The sequence below is a fragment of the Chiloscyllium plagiosum genome, unplaced genomic scaffold (assembly GCF_037043375.1).
Source record: "Chiloscyllium plagiosum isolate Xiang-an unplaced genomic scaffold, Cpla_swu_hap1 HiC_scaffold_36, whole genome shotgun sequence".
Lineage (NCBI taxonomy): Eukaryota > Metazoa > Chordata > Chondrichthyes > Orectolobiformes > Hemiscylliidae > Chiloscyllium > Chiloscyllium plagiosum.
Genome location: NW_028270174.1, coordinates 37,986,158 through 38,001,723, shown reverse-complemented (window position 1 = coordinate 38,001,723; position 15,566 = coordinate 37,986,158). Strand labels below are relative to the sequence as shown.

Sequence of the window (15,566 nt, the reverse complement as noted above, 5' to 3'; positions counted from 1 at the left end):
GCCTTCCGCAAAGACCGTTCCCTCCGTGACTACCTGGTCAGGTCCACGCCCCCCTACAGCCCACCCTCCCATCCTGGCACTTTCCCCTGCCACCGCAGGAACTGTAAAACCTGCGCCCACACCTCCTCCCTCACCTCCATCCAAGGCCCTAAAGGAGCCTTCCACATCCATCCACATTTTACCTGCACATCCACCGATATCATTTATTGTATCCGTTGCTCCCGATGCGGTCTCCTCTACATTGGGGAGACTGGAACTCTCCTAGCAGAGCGCTTTAGGGAACATCTCCGGGGCACCAATCAACTCCACCTCCCCGTGGCCCAACATTTCAACTTCCCCTCCCACTCTGCCGAGGACATGGAGGCCCTGGGCCTCCTTCACCGCCATTCCCTCACCACCAGACGCCTGGAGGAAGAACGCCTCATCTTCTGCCTCGGAACACTTCAACCCCAGGGCATCAATGTGGACTTCAACAGTTTCCTCATTTCCCTTTCCCCCACCTCACCTTAGTTCCAAACTTCCAGCTCAGCACTGTCCCCATGACTTGTCCTACCTGCCGATCTTCTTTTCCACCTATCCACTCCACCCTCCCCCTGACCTATCACCTTCATCCCCTCCCCCACTCATCTATTGTACTCTATGCTACTTTCTGCCCACCCCCACTCTCCTCTCACTTATCTCTCCACCCTTCAGGCTCTCTGTCTGTATTCCTGATGAAGGGCTTTTGCCCCGAAATGTCGATTTTACTGCTCCTCGGATGCTGCCTGAACTGCTGTGCTCTTCCAGCATCACTAATCCAGAATGCAATTTAGTTTAGTTGTCTCTGCATTGACTAGTGAGTAATTGTAATGTTTCTATTGAGCTTTTTTGCTCAGTCAGTAAGCACTGCATTATTTCTCATTTCCAGCAGACCATTAATGGAACATTGCAAGAAAATGGCTATAAAAAGGCTTTTGTCTTTGTGGATGAGACATCCAGATATATTTGGAATTTCTGACAGAACAGATTGTTTTTCCTGAATCAGGAACCAAGTCAGTAAGGATATGGCAGAGGTGCTGATAAGGTCCATGTTAATTACTAGATGACTGATCAATGGCAAAAGAGATGCAATGACCTGGTAAGTCCAGTACAGGTGAGAAATGAGTTTTCTTCTGACACATTCAATCTTAGTAACTCAGTAAACGTAATTGAACCAGTATTGTGTCCTGTGCTCACCAGGGACACCTCTTCAGACAATAACAGCCCACTTCCTTCATCCTATCCCCTCACAGATTTTAAACCAGATCCCTCCTAACCCTTCTCCCCAAGGTGGACAAACTCTCCTCACCCAATGTTGCCAACTTACCTGGGCTGATGATGTATTGAGGACTTTTCCTTGGGACTGGATGCCGTTTCAGCAGTGTCCAGTATGGAGTGCAGGCGCGGCAATGACCACTGGAGTAACTGATCAGTCTGTCAGACAATCAGATTGGCCAACACAACTCCAGAGGGCAGGATTTCTCTCAAGGAGGGGCAGAAGTCCCACTCAGCACTAATTTAGCCGACATTCCATGGAATAAGGATGGGTTGAACCACCCACGTCCTCCTACCCCCAGACCTTCCTCAAACCTGCACAAGATTTAAGTGCTCCTTCCACAGAAGTCTTAACCTGACTACATTTAACACAGTGCTGTCCCAGGTGCACTGAAAAGCCATGACCTACTTCTGGGTAAAGGCCTGGATGTGTGTGAGGCCCATTGGATGAGCAACCCCCACCCCCCCCCCCCCACCACACCCTGCTTCACTGCTCCTGGCTAGCAAACCTTTGTTTGTTGGCTCATTAATGTTTTATCGGTTGTACTGGATCCATAGAGGAAGGAGTAAGCAAACCGTCATTTCCAGGTCACAGTCCCACCCACAGCCGTGAAGTGCCTGGTGTTATACCAATGTTCAGAAATGCTCTTCGAGCCAAACAGCACATGACAGAACTTGCTCATAAATGGAATGAGAAACCTTTTATCAATGTTTTGCCAATTTGTTTGCGCAGGCTCTGTTTCGGCCAAGATTCCATTCTAAAGAATATGCCAGTACTTTATTTTACCTTTATTCAATCATTGGCATTAGCAGTTCTGGCAGGGCCTGTAATTATTGACCACCCAAATGTCTTTGAGAATGTGGTTATGAACCTACTTAATGAACTGTAGCAGTCATCCTGATATGGATATACTCTCATGTCCTAAATTTCTCCCCTCATCTCAGTCCTAACTGGTCTATCCTATACCCTTAGATTGAGAGCCCGAGTTCTGGACTCCCCAGTCATCAGCACCATCATTCCTGTGTTTAGCCTGTCTAGTCCTTTTGGAACTCGATAGGTTTCTGTGAGGTCACCCCTCCCCCATTCTTATAAACCCCAGAGAACATTGTCTTCATCAATCCAATCTCTCTTCGTACATCAATCTGCCATCCTTCCTCAGAATAGGAGACCAAATCTGCACACATTACTCAGGGTGTGGTCTCGCCAAAGCCGATATAATTGCAGCAAGACATCCTTACTCCTGGATTCAAATTCCCTTGCTATGAAGGCTAACATACCATTTTGCTTTCTTCATCATCTGCCTGCTTACTTTCAGCAACTAATGTACAAGGAAAACCAATTTTTAATGCATCACCCCTTTTCCCAACCTATCACCATTTAGACAATAATCTGTTTCTGTTTTTGCTTCCAGAGTGAATAACTTCACATTTATCCACAGTAAACGTTATCTGCCATGCTTGTGCCTACTCACTCAACTTATCCCAAATGACTCTGAATTATCTCTCTGTCCTCCTAACAGCTCACCTTTCCCCCCCACCCCCCCACCCCCCCAAGCTTTGTGTCATTTGGAAACTTGGTGAGCATTAGCTCTTTCAAAAACCAAGTAACCAGCAAACATTTCAGGCGGGAAGGTGGGAGAAATGGAGAAGCATGTCATAGAATCATAGAAATGTACAGCAGGGAATCAGAGCCTTCAGTCTCCAGGGATGCTGGGGGAGTAGCAGGTCAAGTGGACAAAGATCATCAGGTGTCACATAAAGTAGGAAAGTCTATCAAATCCCATAGATTATGAATTAATTTCACCCTTAGACTTTAAATTTCATATTTTATACTCTTTCAAAAGTTAATTAATTTTGGATATTTCTCAACAGGAAACCTGTTTAAAAATCTGATGAATATCAATGTTACAAAATGAAATTTATGATCTTTAGTATAATTGACCACTTCTTAAATATCGCTTTTCAAAACTCTTGCTGATTGAAATTATGATACTTCCCAAAAATGTTAAATTTTTAATGTTGTAAAATGAATTACATCTATTAAAAATGTAATAGTGCAATGTCTGTTTGGTGTGATTTTTCATGGCTTTTTACAGCAAAGTCTATTTCCCAGGGCTTGTGATCAAATGACTAAAAAGCACATGCATAACTCCCTGTCTTTATCACTCACTTAAGCCTGTATTGGACCTCACTGCAACCCATACAGGAAGAGAATCCTTTCACAAAGTAGCCATAATTCTGACCACCAGGATTGTGGGAAATTCATACAGAGATTTATGAATCCATAAAATCCAAACTTTTAAGTTGCAGTAGATGGGCTTAATCATGAAAACAGTTATGATGCTAATTGGAAAATTTAGACATGGAAGATTTTCAAGTACTTTACTATGGTCTGTGCATAGTTTTATGAAGTTGCCACACTGATAAGATAGGTGGAGAAAATTACTTCCACTGGGTGTGAAGTCTAGAACTAGGCAACATCATACAAAAATTAGAACAAGAATTATCAGAAGAGAAGTAAAGAAACGTTTGCACTTCTTGGGTGGAAGCGTCCATTGACTGAACAGATGCCAAAAGATCCATGGTGCCTCTTCTAAGGATGGCCTCCCTCTGTTAATCAGGCAGTTCCATGGACACCAGTGGGGCTTCCTTGAGAATGAGGGCAATAAGAAGCTCTTGCCCTCAGTAGTATCAAGGGCATGTTGTGGCTGCTGCTGCTGGAGGAGAAAGCCTAGAGTCACAGCATACAGGAGTAGTTAGTGATGGGACTTTTAAAAAAATCATTCACAGGATGAGGGCGTTACTGATTAGGCCATTCCAGAGGGCAGTGATCAACTATATTGGTGTGGGTTCAGAGTGACATGTAGTCCAGACCAGATAAAAATTGCATATTCCTTGCAAATGGTTTTTCCTAACAATCAACAATGGATTCATGGTCATCATAAGACTCTTAACTTCAGAGTTTTATTGAATTCAAATTCCACTATTTGCCATGGTGAGATTCAAACCCAGGTCCCCAGAACGTTACCTGGATTAACATCCAGGCAATAATACCACTAAGCCATCTTAGAGTTTAGATTGGGGAGGAGAGTGTGGGCATAGAAGGATGAGAATGGGGTTGGGAGGGCTTTAAACAAGAGAAGGGGAATGGCTTTCAGCAGGCACCTTCTTCCAGATGTCTATGCTGTCCATCATGCCTTTGTTTGAGGGCCTCTACCCCCATCAAAAGAGACAAGAATTCGATTTGCTTCCAGAATGCTCATGCCCATAGGTCCAGCTGCTGCTGGGCTAACCTTTAAGTGGTTCTTCATTGTCAGCAAGGTGGGGAGATTGATCATGGTCTTTCCTTCCCAGACAATGGAGGTTAGCATCAGGTGCACCACACTCCATCTTTTTCAACAACCTTCAACCCTATCACCACCAACAACACAAGACTCCCCCTAAAGGAATTGGAATTGTCTTCCACAAACCACAAATGTTGTGAAATACTTGTTGTATTTAAATCTGAGGTGGGCAATATTTTATAATTGAAAGTATTCTGGATATGACACCAAAACAGACACATAAAGTTAGGTTACTGGTCACTTGTTGTTCCATTTTTGGAGGGAGAAGATTGAGGATGTGAATAGTGTACTCCTGTTCCATGACAGCAATTTGCAAAAGCCAAGTATTTGGAGAAATTAGACACGACACATTGGCTGGTTTACTGCCGTCTATCTCTGATAAAAGTATCTTTGTGTGTACGTTGTGGCAGCCATTAAAGATCTCACCTGTAACACGAGAGACAGGATTTTGCTGACCTTGAGGTTGCACACACAGAAGCCAGGAAATCTGGCCTTACCCACTGCTGATGTTTCCTGGTGGTGGGACTATGCAGAACAGCTGCTTGCCTAATGGAGGGCACACAGCCTATTCTAACATTGAACAGCTCTGCTGGAACACATTCTTTGCAGCATTCAATCAGCCACCATGCGGCAACCTGGAGGAGGTGGAGGAGGTGGTGGGAATGGTTTGCAGAGGCCCCATGTCCAAAACAGGGCCTGCAGGAAGAACTTGTGGTGGGTCTTTCGCAGATGCCTGTCTGCCTGCTTAGCCTTTCTGAATAGTACTTTTATTTCAAAACAATATTTTATTCATAAGAATCATCTATAAATACATGTAAAAGTTTGAACCCAGTTCAGTGCAGTCCTTGCACAGAGATAAAATACAAATAAAACATTGGAATTTTGACATTTCTCAGAGCTTTTCCAGAGACACAGGAAACTACCCATATTCATTCTGAGGCATCAAGAAGACTTGAGACCTGAATGGATCCTCATTATACTTTGGCAGAAAGATGTCAGATAGTGGTCTTTCCCCATTGCGCTTGGCACCTTGTCCCAGGCTTTAATACATCCCTCAGCACATAGTCCTGGACCTTGGAATGTGCCAGTCTGCACCAGTTGGTCAATGCTGAAAATGTGTTGCTGGAAAAGCGCAGCAGGTCAGGCAGCATCCAGGGAACAGGAGAATCGACGTTTCGGGCATAAGTCAATGTCAACTCTTTGCACTGAAAGACCAACAGGTTTCAGGAAGACCAAAGAGCATCTTGCACCTAGTTCATAGTCTACCAGGCACAGTCAATGTTTGTCTCAGTGTGCATCCCAGGGTACAGACCGTACAGCACAGCACCCTGAGTCATGGAGCTGCTCAGGCTAAACCTTGATAAAACCTTCTCTGAATTCTTTTTCATTTCAAAAATGCACTTCATTCATAAAATCATGTATAAGTACATCCAAATGTTCTAAACCAGTTCTGTACAGCCTTTCCAGAAACAAAAGGGAATTTTGATATTTCTCAGAGCTACTGCCAAAACAAAAATGGCATTTTCTGCAAACCCTTGCTGGAGGTTAATCTTAAGTTTACCTCAAAGGGCACCTCTACGTTGATAAGCCAGGTCAATCTGTCCGGGATATTGGTGATCTCCCCTCTTTTCTGCCCAGACTCTGGAGTTGCCAGCCCTTTGATTGAGCAGGTCGGATCAGGAGCACAGCCACATGACTGTTCTGGGAGGCTGCCTCTGGGATAATCATGGAGCTAGCCCCACTGCTTCCACATGCAGGCTCGGGTCCAGATCAGGGTGCCGAAGCTCGTGTTAACATCCTGCCCCAAGCAACAGTTATTTTCTGTGTGAAGCCAGCACAAAATAAGTACAATCTCCTGAATTTATAACTCACGGACACGCCCATTCACACCACCATGAAGAAACTGTGACAGTTTCACTGCTTCTTCCTGTGAGAAGTTGCTTTCTGCCAGCTTTTGTTCAGCACGAATGATTGCAAATGTTGCATGAAACTACCCTTCATGCTCTATTTTCAGAAGATAGCAGAACAATGCCATTTTGATAAAGATAATTTGGCAGTCCCCAGATTTACAGCAGGCTGTGTTATAAATATCAAAAGAAATTAAATAACAGTTAAGTTTTGTCGAGAACTTCTCTCCTCAGGGAGTTCTAAGACAGAACTGATAGTACGCTCACATATTGTCAAAAGGAGTTCTACTTCTATATAAATGACTGGGCTAATCCCTGTAGAACCACACTGTATTAACTTACAGTGGAGAGCAGGTGGATAGTGACCAGAGTAGCTTGCCACCTGCTCATTCTTGCCACAGAAGGTTTGAGTCATTTAGAAGTATGGGGTTATTTACAAAGTTGTTGGCAGACTCAGCTACCTTTGTCATTTCTAATGCTTAACTCGTAATTTAGTGCTTGAATGGCTTTTCTACATAAACCTGGGAGAATGCCAGTTTCAAAGCATGCCCTTCCTTCACAGAGTGTGCATTATTACAGTCTTCACTATTCATTCATCTCATTGGGCAGGACCCATAACATGAGTGCACTGCTCCTATTTCTGTCCTCCAGGTTTATGTTTTCTGGATCTTGCACTCTGCTTTCTATATGCGACATTGTCTATTTAATATTTGATTATGATTCATGGATTCGTATCCACAGAGTGCTCAAGTCAATCTTGTTTTGCCTCAAAGCTACCAGTCCCATGAAATAATCATTGAATATGGTTGTTACAAAAAAATAGATCTGTTAGCAGATTATGATCTGAGGCACAATTTATGCCGGAGTGGAGGGGATTCCATGAAAACGCTGGAAGTCTCCACAAGTCCCACACCCACACACATCATTCCCGACTTTCACAGGGGCAGGTCCTTGGATGTTACAAGATTCATGCACATGTGACGTCTGGAGACAGTGGATCAGATAACTGGGCAGTTGCTTCTATTTATGTGGGATTTTGGTATCACCACTGTCTGGAACCTGTGAGGTGTCAAGCAGATCGGGTCAAGATTGACCTGATTGATTTAGTTTGGATAACCAGGATGGACATGTGAGATATCCTCGTGGACACCTTAGTGCAGTGAGATGTAAGATACACTTTGGATTGTGAAAAGTAAACTCTTTGGAACTGTCAAAGCTGTCAGAGATATCAAAGAACCTAGAAAATAATTGTCTATCTTTATTTGGGATTAGTTTAAGGAATTGGGACATCATCAAGTTTGTCAAAGGCAAGCTGAGGGGACATAAGGGGACTTGACCTCAAACTTTGTGTCCTTTCTCTCAGGGAGATAAGGTGGTTCCAGTAGGCCCCATTCAGGAGGAGAATCTAGCACAGCATGCCCAGAAACTGCTTCTTAGGACACTGCAGTCCCTCCCTGTCTCCACTGACTGTGATGCACGTTACAGTTGGAGAGGGTAAGCTTGCATCTGGGCAAAACTTTCATGAGACCTGGGCCCTCTCAGCATAAAGGCAATTGGGTATTACTGCCAACAAGGCTAGATTGGGAATAGAATTCTGCCAGTAAGATACCATTAACCACAATAATCCCCAGCCCCCCAAGGAAAAGACTCCCTTCCACATCATAGATTATGTGCTTGCATACCTATATTTCCAAGTGAGAATCTGGCAGCGACAAAGTGTTTTCCATTGCTCCCTGTGGAGTGAGTTTGGGAACTAGAAAGTTTAAGTTTCCCTTGTGATGATGTAAACGTCACAACTTCAAAAATTTCATGGATTGAAACAGTCAGCAATACCTCTTTCTGGAATAAATTGTATCACGAGATGAAAGGGATAAGGAGACGCTGTTATAAAGGAATTAAAAGCAAGACGCTTATTCACCACCCCTGGGAAAGGGTTGAAGGAACATAAACAAGCTGTTTCTTGGGAGAGAGGGGATAATACTGCTCAATACCCTGCTGACTCATGACAAATGGACAATTAAGACTGTCTGTAGAAGGAAATGCCCTGAAGTAAAGGGGTTAATTGCAGGACAGGCTATGACAAACGGACTCCTAACCCTGAATGTAACAAGGAACAGGGGAGCTACATCTGAACAGAAGGCAAACTACAGACTCCAAAAATATAATCAATGTTGCAGATGAAAGAATATAATCAATCGTCAATAATGTCACACCACAAACTTGTAAGAGAGAAAATTCTATAAGAATTCAACATCAGAACAATTCAGGAGAATTTTGAAGAACAGCACTGCGCAAGGATTGAACCCTGGACACTTCCAGAGACAGATATTGTTGGTTGAATCATATCTTGAGTCCACCATTAATCAGGTAATAGCCAAGTTGAGTTGTGAGGCTTAACTTGCTCACCCAAGGGGTCTTAGTTGCTACATGTAATGAAGTTTAAATCATGGTTTCAGTATTTGATTGTCAATGAGATTTCTTAATAAGTAGCTGAATTATAGGTAACTTATGAGGATTTACCCACAATGCCCGTGTGTGTCTCTTGGACCATTAACAGTTGTTTCCTGGCATGACAACGAGGGAATTAATTATTTGACAATGAAAGTCCTGCTGATGAAGTACAAATTGAAGCCAGGTGTGTGACAGTCCTGAACCAGTAGAGATATGGGGGTGAACTTTCTCACCCCTGAATCATTTGGGCAATAACCAAGTCAATTGGGAAAAATGGAGTAGGAAAAATGAAATTCTCAATGCTGAGAAAAAAGTTTGATTTCCTATCCAAGGTTTGATAGAATAAAACAGAATAAAAACCTTACTCACAAGTGTTGAGAGGCTTACATGCAACATGCACATATTTAAATCTCATTAGTACTCAATCTTGCCTCATTTCTAAATCATTTCCCATTCTTCCACACGATGGAGAGAAATTAGATGGAAACAGTTCCCTACATGCAAGTCAGTGCAGGTACTCGGTACCTCCATTTTGCCACTTGTTCACCCAGAAACATGAACAGCAATTTCCCATCATCTCAAAGTACACTCTATTGGCATCAACTGCCTGCATCCATCCCCACTCCCATTACCTCAATCCCCCATTGATAGAGGTGGGCATTGTGCACACATGACCCTCACCACATCATCATGGCACATCTCTGCACTTTGAAAGTAATTCTCCATTTCAAAGCTGCATTTTGAAATGCACCAATGCTGCTGTCAGGACTCTTAGCACAGAGATAGGTGCTTAACTCATCCTTTAGAGCAGGGTATATATCCAGGGCCTGCTTACTTAGTGCCCACTCACTTCATGCCTACTTTCATGTTCACATCTCAGTCTTGCCTTGCCTTTTAGCAAAGACATAACATCAGGCAGCTCGCCATGTTTGTCAGTAGTGACCAGTCAAGGGGGTGAATGTGTTGCTGTGCAGCATCATTCTACATCAATCTCACATCTGCAACATGTGATAGCAGCCTCACATGGCAAACACTTTGCATGTGCTACAGCCAAATGGCAACATGTCAAAGTCTAAGAGGAGCAAGACGTTGTCAATTCAAAGAGGACTGCTGTCAGTCCCAGCCACAGTCAGTTAATGGACAGTGGCTGATCTTTTTTCTTTTATACATAATATGAGAACATCACTGGCATTTAATTGCCCATCCCTAATTCACCAGAGCGCAATTAAGAGTCAACAATATTGCTGTGGGTCTGGGATCACATGTAGGCCAGACCAGGTAAGGATGGCAGCTTCCTTCCCTAAAGGACATTAGTGAACTAGATGGGTTTTCCAACAATTAGCAATAGGTACATGGATACCATTAGACTCTTAATTCCAGATTTTTATTGAATTCAAGTTCTCACCATCTGCCGTGGCTGGATTCAAACCCAGGTCCCCAGAACATTACCTGGGTCTCTGGATTAACTGTCCAGCAATAATATCATGAGGTCATTACCTCCTCATTTCAATCTTGGGGCTTGGATATGGTCAGTTGACTGCTTGGGCTGGCCAGGGTCAGAGGTTCTGTATTACTGCAATCCGGGAAGTCAACCTTCAGTTCAAATCCACACACAGTCTGAGGAATTACCAATAAGTCAATTTAGTAAATCCTTCCAATTTAGTCAGGCGTATATGCCACTGTCAATCTTGAGAGGCTGCTCACTGAAATGGAAGTTATCAGGGGCCATTACTACGATAAAGAAGTAGAGGAAGTCACTTGGAGGCAGTTTGCTGGATGTAGAGGGGACAATAATTGTGAAGGGGATGTCCTTCAACACATAAGGGTGGAAGACGATAGAGCAATGAATAACATAGGTTACTGCAGAAAGAGTTGTTATCATTGGATCCACCAAACAGGGGGACTATGCATTTCGATTGCTCTCATGGCTAAGCTGGAGCAGGGGGCTCAGGGAGTAATGTTAGGAGAAGAAGTGACATAGTTAGTGTAAAGCTTGGAAGCTCAGAACTGATGGAGTTGACAGGGAAGAAAGGAATGTGAATGTTGGGGTCGCCTCTAAATTACGAATCTGTGACTTATTCTGTAAAGTATTAATCATGTTGCCTTCAATCCTTATCCAAATCTGAAATGTACAATGGAAATGGAAAATGGCTGTGACCACCTCAGGAGTGTGTGGAGTAAGTGGTTTGAGCACTGTCTGAGCACTGTGGGTGATGTGGCTCTTCAAGGGGCAATTATATTAATCAGGTACTTCCACAGTGCAGGTTGAAGATATCTGTAATCATTCCACCCTGTTTGTGGAATGTAAGCAGTGTCCAACTGTGTGTGATACAATTCCTGATCACAAGACACCCTGACCATATTACAGATCGATCATAGGTCATCCCTGTGAAGCAGCATGTAGTCACAGGTGATCTTCAAAGTGTTACCTGGTGATAATAATTCACAAAAACAACCCAAGATCTCATAACCCGCTCAAGGGTCTGGGGTTAATATCCTTTCACCTTAGGCTGTAAGCACTTGACAATATGCTCTTATATGTAATGCTGCCTTTCTTACACGATGTCAGGGTATGAGGCAAAGTGTCAGGAATCTCTGCACACCAACAATCTCCTATTGTAGTTACATGGGATGACTTGTGCTGCATACATTAGAATACAATCCATTTATTTATCCAAGGTCCATGTAAAGGAAAGCATGGCCCTCTCTTTCAAAGATTTTTTAAAATTCACGGGATCTGAACATCACTGGCTGAGGAGAAAGTGAGGTCTGCAGATGCTGGAGATCAGAGCTGAAAATGTGTTGCTGGAAAAGCACAGCAGGTCAAGCAGCATCCAGGGAACAGGAGAATTGACGTTTCGGGCATAAGCCCTTCTTCAGGAATCAGGCTGAGTCAACATTTATTGCCCATTCTTAGCAGCCCTTCAGAAGGTGGGGATGCAGTGCCTTCTTGATCCGCTACAATCAATTTGCAGTTAGTAGACCCACAATATCGTTAGGAGAAGATTTCAGCATTTTATCCAGCATAATTGAAGGACCGGTGATACATTTCCAAGCGCGCGTTGTAGTGGTTTGGAGGAGAACTTGCCAGTGGTAGTGTTCCCAATAAGCATAAACTCCAGCTGATATTGTGTCCACTACAAACAGCTCCACCTCTTTAAAATGAAACGATATCCACCATCCTTTAGCACATCTTCAGCTAAAACCCTCATTTTTTTTTGTCACCCATCTGTTCCAATTCTCACCAGGCTGGTCTTCCATAATCCATCCTTCATAAAATAAAGCTGATCCAAAACTCTACCATCCATAGTGACTCACTTCATCAAGTCCTACTCACCCATCAGTGCTGAGCTCACTGAAGAATATTGGTTAGTGCTCTGTCCACATCTTGATTTCAAAATTGATCTGCTTCTTTTCAACTCTCCCCATGGCATTCCTCTCTCCTATCTCTGTGAACTCTTCTAGTCTGCCAAAAACGCTCTCTTCCACTAACTCTGATCTGTACATACCCCTTGCTCCATGCCCCACCACTGGTGATCAAACTGACATTGGTTTTGATCAAAGATGCGTCTCTACGTCTCTCTTTCTCTTCTAAGGTGCTGTTTTAACTAAGTTTCAACTTGTCTTAATATCTTCTTTTGTCATCAAAATCAATTTTGTCCAATTATGCTTATGTGAGGTGCTTGGACCATTTAACTAGCTGAAATGCATTATGAAAATGTAAGTCATTGTTGGGATGTCATTTTGTACAATTTTGAAAAATAAACTACCCTTCTCTTTGTCTGTGACAGATTAAGAACTCAATCTAGGGGGAAATTGCATGAGTAGATCCATGTACTGGAGCATTCAATGGATGTACTTCTGTATTTTAGTTTTTGTCTTCTTTGTTTATTTATCTGCCATTCCACCTTATTTCTTAGTTTTCACCTTCTCTATCTTCTATGGGAAATTGTGACAATGATAACTTTGTCATGGATAATGGTGTAAAACGGATGAAATTGCCCTTGATTTTTGTACCTCATTGAATTCAGTTAGGAGAGTTATTTAACAGAGCCAATATTACAGTTTACACAGTTGCCCCAACTAAAACAAACACTGATTGAGTCTCCCTTTCACTGATCCTCCTCATATTCATCTGGGTCTAAGCTTCTTTCCATCTCCATTCTGTTTGTCTGTCTCGTTTCTTCTCTGTCTATTGAGTGCAAAATGTATTTGTGTTTAAACTGTGTTCACTGATGTTTTGACAAGAAATATAACTTTAAGATGTTACTGAACATTGCAACGAGTGGGAGATGTTTTAACACGAAAAGAGGTACATGATAATGATCAGAAGTATTCTCTACGAACTTAGCACATCAACTGAGTGTTAATTCAACCATCACTTGTTGTAACCTTTTCACAGCAACCAGATATTCCATATCAACTGGAAATGTCATTCTATATAAAACATCAACAGCAATACAGTGGAAAATTGGTCATGATAATGGCTGTGCGCATCTGACCTTTTTTAAAGCAATTCTGAAAATGACATTCATTCACTTCAGTTAATTTCTGAATGCCTTTCATCTATGCTCATCCCTCTGCCACTTCTGTCATTTCAAATGCATCTGGATGGGTATAGAGGGATACGGACCAAATGCTGGCAAACTGGACTAGATTAATTTAGGATGGCTGGTCAGCAGATAAGTTGGACTGAAGAGTCTGCTTCCATGCTGTACATCTCTATGACATCTAAGTCTTTGTGTCCATAACTTTCTTTGAACAGCAGGCTACCAGCTATGCATGCATTTGAACAAAGACTTTAGTAGGAGTGCAGAAATAATAATAAAGGAAATTGAAAGGTGACTTCATAGCTGCCAATATTTCATGCTGTATTGGGTGCCATTTACTAAACATAAACCTTTGAGTGAAGAGCTTCATGCAGAACACATCTGAACTGTGTTATCACCTATTTAAATTCCTTGCAATTCTCTATATCTGTCAATGGAATTAGTTTAAGAATTTATTGTGCTGCACCACAGCTAACACAGGATACACACAAGTGAATGTTCTATATGTACAGAGCAATTTATAACTGGACATTTTGTTTCCAACGTCTAGTTGTGCACACATTTCAATTTGTCAAAAAGGTAAGATAATCAATATCTGTGAGAAATCAATTAAAGGTGAACTCACTGAAAAACGTCACCAGAAAAATCCCGTCATTTCCAAGACTGAGCTGGTTGCCTTCATCGTAGCCATCTCCTAATGTGAATTCATCATCCTATTTTCATCAAAAAGACAAGCGTATTATAGTGTGAGTTGCTTCTTTCAAGATACCGTTTTGCATTCATAATCGGCCTACCTATCAGTTAGTTTACTGCACAGTGTTACCATGTGAACAAATACTCTAAGGCTGCTTCTCTCCCTCCTACATGCTTTTTATTCTGCAATTAAGAATTGTCCTGACATGAGGATTCCACTGTGAGCTAGCAGATAAATACAACTGAATTGTGACACAGCTTGTTCAAATAAAACACTCACATATTCGCAGAAGATAATTGGCTTTCCATTAAACTCCATCACCTAGAAGTCACCTTGTCAAGTTTCACATCATCTTTCTTCACAAGAGAAGAACAGCCATATTGGGACAAACTAAGCTACATTACAATAGGGGGTGGAAAGCAGAAAGACCAATAAAAATGGACCCCACCCCCAAAATCATTAGCTAAGTCTCACAGCCTTTATTTCTAACCTCAAGAAAAAAAACCTGTCATTAATCTACCCTGCAAGGCACATCTGTTCACCGTTAAGAATACACCGTCACTTAAAAGAGCAAGTTATTTCAGGCACAGTAAAGTAAAAAGCATACACACTCCTTGCAGTTGGATTCAATCCATGTCTGTCGTGTTGAAGCTTTCTAACATGTTGCACTGTTATTTGATCCTGAGACATCACGTGAAGCTGACTTGGTTACAGTTGCTGAATTCTTGGCATCCTTGTTTTATACCAGCCCAATTTGACAGAGAAAGGATGTTGATGGCAAAACAGGAGAGAATTAAAGCGCTTAAACATGAAGAGAATACGTGGCTACCCATTTATATCTATAACTCATTTTCTATTATGTGTTCTATATTTCAAATGCATACGTAGCTCAGAAGCTCATATAGTGCATTCAGAGTAGTATGAAAACTGATGGCTTGGAAATAATTTGCTGCTATGTAGGCAAAGCACCTTTTCACATTCATTTCAAGGCTTGAACTGGCTGGCTTTCACTAGGTAAGAATGATCTGCTGTATAATGGTGACTTGTTCAGATTAACTATGTAAAACTGATCATTGACCAATTTAAATGTGTACTGTACACATGGATTCTACAACTTCAATTTTACAATGAAATATTTTTAAAAATTGTCTTAGTTGGTGTTTGCAGCAACAGTGCAACTCAAAGAGCAGCCACACTGCCGTTTGTCAGGAACTGCCCTAACCTTTGTCGGCTTTGACACTCGACAAGCTTGTCTGGGAAGTCTGGATACTCCAGGGAGGAAAACAGCTTTGAATGGGATGCAGCTTATTTGGAAAATGGGACTTGT

General features: G+C 42.3%; 1 protein-coding gene across 2 annotated transcripts in view; it reads right to left on the bottom strand.

Annotated features, from left to right (window-relative positions):
* The window catches only part of LOC122539342 (NEDD4 family-interacting protein 1-like), a 163,747-nt gene extending 149,042 nt beyond the window's left edge, over window positions 1-14,705 (bottom strand). The window contains exons 1-2 of one of the 2 annotated variants that reach the window (XM_043674082.2): window positions 14,519-14,705; window positions 14,171-14,258 (exon numbers count right to left, since the gene is read on the bottom strand). In XM_043674082.2, the coding sequence (XP_043530017.1) occupies window positions 14,171-14,258; window positions 14,519-14,557 (127 nt within the window). In that variant the 5' untranslated portion in view covers window positions 14,558-14,705. The remainder of the gene's footprint in view (window positions 1-14,170; window positions 14,259-14,518) is intronic. The other variant, XM_087980091.1, reaches the window with a different exon arrangement.
* Between the last annotated feature and the right edge of the window lie 861 nt (window positions 14,706-15,566).